Below are 5,000 nucleotides of genomic sequence, written 5' to 3' on the forward strand. Positions count from 1 at the left end.
TTTTGAAAAAATACTAGGCCCCATAATCCGCAGAGCCCAGCTGGAGAGTGTTCGTACTTGTCTTTGAGTTCCAGGAACTGCTTCTCCAGATCAGACATCTCATCGAGACATTCCAGCCTCCTCCTTTCACAGTCTTCATTATCCATCTCTGAAGGGCAGAAACAGAAACACTCATCTGCTGTTTAATATGTTGCTCTAGCCCTGCTCTTCTTTCTTGCTATTGTCTTCACTTCCCTTCCATTACAATAATGGCTTCTGGCTTAAATGGTCAAGCCTGCCCATTTACACCCGTTTGAACGTAGTCTTCCTGAGACTAGTTGGTGAGATCATTTCCTATGACGATAACAGCAGCTGAAATGATCACAGTGTTCAATACTGTTGCAGTATTGTTAAAACTCATTCAAACTGCTTGGAAACAACCGATATACACTAAATTCATTCTGCAACCTTTTTATTTTTAATTTTTAAAAACATTAAATCCAAAAATAATAAATAGGTCTGTGCTCCCAAATCCCTGCTCTGTCATGGTTATCACAAGCTAACGTGTGAGAAGGCACTCTCCTTCCATGTGCTCTGCAGGAGCTAGACGATGAGAACCAGTGACTGCTCCCGCCCAACCCACGTCTGGCCCAAGGACATCGGGTCCTTAATCAGAACGCCACCAGCCTAAGGTGGCAAACCTACTGAACTGATCCTATTCCATACAGCAAATTCTATTTAGTTCAGAAACATGCCCAGATGTTCTTTTTTAACCCACTGTTCTTTTCTACTTTTACTTTAAAATGGCTCCATTTTAGCACTCTACTGTTCGTAGTCCAGTGTGTGAGTACGGTTAGTACGTTAGCTGTACACTCATCAAGACGAATTCCATGCGTCTGTAACAAAAGTGACTGAGATGTACGTTACACACACCAGAACTCTCCTCCTCTTCCTCCTCATCTTCCTCCGCTTCACTTTCCTCCAGGTCACTCTCTCGCTCCTCTCCACTCTCCTCCATCGTCTCTTCTGCCTCCCCTCCCTCCATCTCTCCGTTGGCCTGAGGCACCGCGGCATCCGCCTCTGTCTCCATCTCCTCCTCCGGTTCTCTGGGTGCGGGCTGGGCTGGCATTACTCGTCCAGAAGCCCTTTATTTACTGTGTGTAATAACAGCGATACATCGAGTTTATTACACGCCACAGCTGACGGCACACGCTGAAGTAAAAATCCTCATGTACTTCTTCGCCTAGAAGTATTAATGTATAAAATATAATCATCGCATATGCCTAGAAGTATTAATGTATAAAATATAATCATCGCATATCTTGCCGTTTCCCGAAACCACTACTGCAATAAATATATAAGCGGGTAACTTCATGAAAACACTCCCATTAAATAGTCAGCCACTATATGCTACTAAATCTGCTGAATCGGTACTTCATAAAAAACACACAAGGTCCTACACCAATCTGCCATCTTTTTACCTCCTTCAACTTAATTTCGCAGTTTAATAGCGCCTCCGACAGCGCAACACCCGCGGATGCCAAAGCCTCGGCAGCACCAGGTGGCCACAGTGCGGTGTGCTAGGTTTTGTGCCCCATGGCCTCCACGACACCCAGGTTTTGTGCCCCATGGCCTCCACGACACCCAGGTTTTGTGCCCCATGGCCTCCACGGACTACATCTGCGAAAGGCCTCGCAGAAATAATCCATCTAAGGTCTATTAAAAGCAAACTCGTGTCTCTACAGTCAAAGCGCCTGGCTGGTGTCCACTTCATGCCTCTTAACAATGTGTAGAGCTGGGAAATTCAGATAGCAAAGCCCGTCAAAGGGTATCTGAACTCGTTTTAAAAATCCAAATGCAACTTTTAAGCACAGTCTCCGATTCGATAAGTTCTTGACGGGATTATGAAGCGACGCCGATCCTATTTCATACATGCACCAGCCAGGGCAGCCTTAACGTGGCCGTGATCCGCGGCGTTACTGTGGACAGTGGCGTTAGACGCCGACCGCTCAGAAACGCTGGACCTATTGATTCAGCCACAAGGGGGGAATTTAAAACGTCCAAGGAACTTACCTCGTACTCAGCTTGTGTTTAAAGTCATGCAGCAGATTAAACATTTGCGGTTTAATATTTATATTGAGTCAAGTAGGACAACTTCTACTTCCTCGGGATTTGCGTTGCTTGCTTCACCACACTTGACAATTTACGCCCTAGCCAATCAGAAGGCGCCTCATAAACCATGTGGTCCAATTGAGAAAGAGAAAGCACACAGCGCTGAGCTATCGGTTAAAAGAGATACTTTGAACCGTCCAATAGGAAGAAGTCCAACTAATCTAACTGGAACGGAATACTTGGAACAGTACTTTTCGCCAATACATGTAAAAGTATGTAAAATAATAGCCAAAATACTGAAATTAGTAATAGTCTGGCAGCTATTCTATATAAACAAGTCATAAGACTGTTTCACTACGTGTCAAAATAAAATTCACTTATTATTTACGTGTTATTTACGCATTCATTTTATTCAAAGGTTATGTATCCTACACAACGATATACTTTTCTTCATGTAGTTGCATAACCCTTTGAACAAACATATATTCAGTATTAATTACATTTGGTAGTGTTGGGTTCTGTAAATCCTAAGTGAAATGAGAAACTTTGTCTTTTCAATAGGCCTCGCTGAAGTCTGAGTGACATGCCAGCAGAACCGCAGAGGCAGTAAGGATGCTAGACGAGCGTCGGATTTGGCTGCGTTCACACAGTGTTGAGGTCTGAGCTTGTGTCGGTGTGTCTATGAAAGAGCGGTCTGGCACCGCCACGTCTAATATGTTAACTTTCACTTCCTTTATATATGTGCTGTATTATTCTGATTGCTACATTATTGAGCCCAAGCAAAATAGTTTCCCATGTTTGAATGCTCACAGCAAGAAATGACCCCTTTTAAGAATGTAGACCTACTCTGAAATCTTCAGGGGAAAGCAGGAGCAGGTTAAAGTGATGTGGAAATGCTGTTATTACAAAGAAATGAATAAATATTAAAGATAAAAATATATTAGAAATAAAAGCAAACAATACACATATCAACACAATAATTGGTATTTAACTTATTTTTATTAAAGTTGCATAAAAGTGTAACAAAACTGGAAAAAAATTGTCATTTTACTATTGCTACATATTCTTGGAATTCTTTATTTTCCAAATATGATCATTTACCACAGATTAACATGACATTTTCTAATACATCCTTTGTCTTTTCTATAAATTCTGTTAATTTTTTATTACATTTTTGTGCTATTATATGAAAAAGAGTCAACAGTACTTTCAGATACCATACACATATGATGTAATAAAAATGGACACTCCCATTTTTATGTTAATTATGCATCTAAAAACTGGTCTGTTAAATCTAGTCAACTTCATTTTTAAAAAAAATCCGATCACCGAAAAAAGTACGCCAAAAAACCTTCTGAATGTTTTGGGGTTTTTTTTTTGCGTGTTCTCTAAATGAATGCCTTAATTTATTTGGTTTGTGTAACACATATGAGCTAAGGCAACAATATAAAATAAAGAAGAAAAAGAAAACAGAGTGAAATTTATCTCTGGGAAAGACGAGTTCAGGAAGGACAAAGTAATAACAAAGGTGTAGGATGGATGGTAGCGGCCCCGAAGAGAAAACTGATTGGACTAACAATGAACGAGAGAGCGCGCACGTGCAGGACCATTGTGGAGGTACACTCGATGTGGATGGAATCCTTCTCATGTTTAGTTATTATGGGGGGGGGGGGGGGGGGGGCAGCTATCTACTTACACGCACTGTGAAAATGTGTAAAATTTGCAAATGGAAAATGTGAATATGCGATTAATCCTATCACTATTATGTCTGATTGGCTGCGATAGTGGAGGCAGGTGGCTTTCTGGGTAAGATGATTTAGCGGAATCACATAAAAGGATTAATGGTGAGACTATGCACTGGCAATGTCAGTGGCAATCTGCAGCAACCTACACCATACTGCTATCTCTCGCTCTTTTCCTTTCTCTCGCTCTGTACCATGCCGCCATCGCTCTCTCTCTTCTCTCTCCGCGCGCTATTGACAGAGAGCCAATGCGCACATCTCTGTGTGTTTTCTTTTTCCACGGATCCCTGAGGGTCTTAAAATTTGTGTTTTTGTCTGTGTGAATATGTGTGTGTGTGCGCGCGCATGCGTATGTGTTTGAACAGGCGTCTTGGTCTGTGCTTGTATGCCTAGAGGGAGGTTAATTTAAAAAGAAATTCTGACAGCTCCAACTTTCCACCTCTCTACCCCCTACTGTATAACTCAGTACTGAAGCCACTACAAATAACGATCTATTTAACATCTCGTAGCAAAGCCCTTGCGCAGTGAGTGATGAATACAAGATCAAAGAGTCAAAAGGTAGGGATAAGGGAAGAATACATTTTAAAAAGGGGCAAGGCCACTTCTTTTCCATCTTTTCTAAACTCACTACAGAGTGGTGATGGCCTTAGCACAGGCTATCAACTAGTGAGGACAGATACATAGTACTGCAGCAGAAAAAGAAAAGAATTCAAGAAAATCTCCTAACATCTAAAATAGGTATAGTCATATGTGTAGAAATATATTGATAGGACTTCTACAAATGCTTAAAAACACAACAAGATCTTTCCCCTTCAAAAATAAAATACCATAAAATTCACAAAATTAGGAGGGAAAAAAATAAACCCTGCTTATAAGAATCTGATTGGCTAGATCCCCCAATGATCTCATTCCTTCCGCCTCAGTATTTACTGTGGTCGAGACCTACGATTGGTTGAGCACCTGCGGCGGGGAGCACAGCCTTGACCACCAACATGAAGTGGGAGGCAGTGTGAGAGGGCTCAGGTAGGAGGAGCTAAAGTAGGAGCAGGTCAGGTGGGAGGAGCTAAAGTAGGAGGAGCTAAGGTAGGAGGGGCTCAGGTAGGAGGGGCTTTATTTCTTCTGTGGTGTGCTGAGCTTCTGCATTCCACGAATTCTGTCCAGTAACTC

The 5,000-nt window shown here is 41.9% G+C and overlaps 2 protein-coding genes across 3 annotated transcripts in view; both read right to left on the bottom strand.

The window, feature by feature from the left end:
* Positions 1 to 2,160, bottom strand: part of brms1 (BRMS1 transcriptional repressor and anoikis regulator) — a 7,134-nt gene extending 4,974 nt beyond the window's left edge. The window contains exons 1-3 of one of the 2 annotated variants that reach the window (XM_027000555.2): positions 1,461 to 1,722; positions 913 to 1,133; positions 58 to 148 (exon numbers count right to left, since the gene is read on the bottom strand). In XM_027000555.2, coding sequence (XP_026856356.2) covers positions 58 to 148; positions 913 to 1,108 — 287 coding nt within the window. In that variant the 5' untranslated portion in view covers positions 1,109 to 1,133; positions 1,461 to 1,722. Of the gene's footprint in view, positions 1 to 57; positions 149 to 912; positions 1,134 to 1,460; positions 1,723 to 2,052 lie in introns of those variants that run through there. The other variant, XM_027000554.2, reaches the window with a different exon arrangement.
* Positions 2,161 to 3,758: 1,598 nt separating this feature from the next.
* Positions 3,759 to 5,000, bottom strand: part of ppp1r14bb (protein phosphatase 1, regulatory (inhibitor) subunit 14Bb) — a 15,292-nt gene continuing 14,050 nt past the window's right edge. Inside the window, exon 4 of the mRNA XM_027000673.2 lies at positions 3,759 to 5,000. This exon is cut by the window's right edge and continues 12 nt beyond it. Coding sequence (XP_026856474.1) covers positions 4,944 to 5,000 — 57 coding nt within the window. The 3' untranslated portion in view covers positions 3,759 to 4,943.

This window comes from Electrophorus electricus, chromosome 19 (genome assembly GCF_013358815.1).
Source record: "Electrophorus electricus isolate fEleEle1 chromosome 19, fEleEle1.pri, whole genome shotgun sequence".
NCBI lineage: Eukaryota > Metazoa > Chordata > Actinopteri > Gymnotiformes > Gymnotidae > Electrophorus > Electrophorus electricus.